Source organism: Elephantulus edwardii, unplaced genomic scaffold, assembly GCF_000299155.1.
Source record: "Elephantulus edwardii isolate Elephantulus edwardi_28Jun2011 unplaced genomic scaffold, EleEdw1.0 scaffold00472, whole genome shotgun sequence".
Classification (NCBI taxonomy): Eukaryota; Metazoa; Chordata; class Mammalia; order Macroscelidea; family Macroscelididae; genus Elephantulus; species Elephantulus edwardii.
The window spans coordinates 714,100-714,709 of NW_006400222.1; the positions used below are offsets into that span (position 1 = coordinate 714,100).

Consider the following 610-nt stretch of genomic DNA (forward strand, 5'->3'; position numbering starts at 1 on the left):
AGGTGGATATCCGCTTCCCACAAAGTGGGGCTCCAGACCCCAACTGTGTCACCGTGACAGGCCTCCCTGAGAATGTAGAGGAAGCCATCGACCACATCCTCAACCTGGAGGAGGAATACGTGAGTGGAGGCTGCACCTGTTAGGGCAGGAGGGGCCCAGGCTGGAGGCTGTGATGATTGTGGGGTCTGCCCAGCTACAGCCTGACACCCTTGTTCCTACAGCTGGCAGACGTGGTGGACAATGAGGCACTGCAGGTGTACATGAAGCCCCCAACACATGAAGAGTCCAAGGCCCCATCCAAGGGTTTCGTGGTACGAGACGCACCCTGGACAGCCAACAGCAGTGAGAAGGTGGGGCTTTCCTGGCTGGCCCGAACCTGTGGGGACCTGTGGGGACTGGTGCCGAGGGAGTGGGCTCCGCTGAGCTACACCTTCATCTCCGCAGGCTCCGGACATGAGCAGCTCTGAAGAGTTCCCCAGCTTTGGGGCTCAGGTGGCCCCCAAGACCCTCCCATGGGGCCCTAAGCGATAATGACGAGGAGGCCGAAGCCCCTCCAGCCTGCTGCCCCGCCCCACCATCACGGTCTCACGATCTGACCGACAGCTGGACC

The 610-nt window shown here is 61.5% G+C and overlaps 1 protein-coding gene across 1 annotated transcript in view; it reads left to right on the forward strand.

Moving 5' to 3' along the window:
* HDLBP (high density lipoprotein binding protein) overlaps window positions 1-531 on the forward strand; it is a 21,307-nt gene extending 20,776 nt beyond the window's left edge. The window contains 3 exon segments of the mRNA XM_006902927.1: window positions 1-119; window positions 222-350; window positions 445-531. The exon segment at window positions 1-119 is cut by the window's left edge and continues 26 nt beyond it. Of these exon segments, the coding sequence (XP_006902989.1) occupies window positions 1-119; window positions 222-350; window positions 445-531 (335 nt within the window).
* The last annotated feature ends 79 nt before the right edge of the window (window positions 532-610 follow it).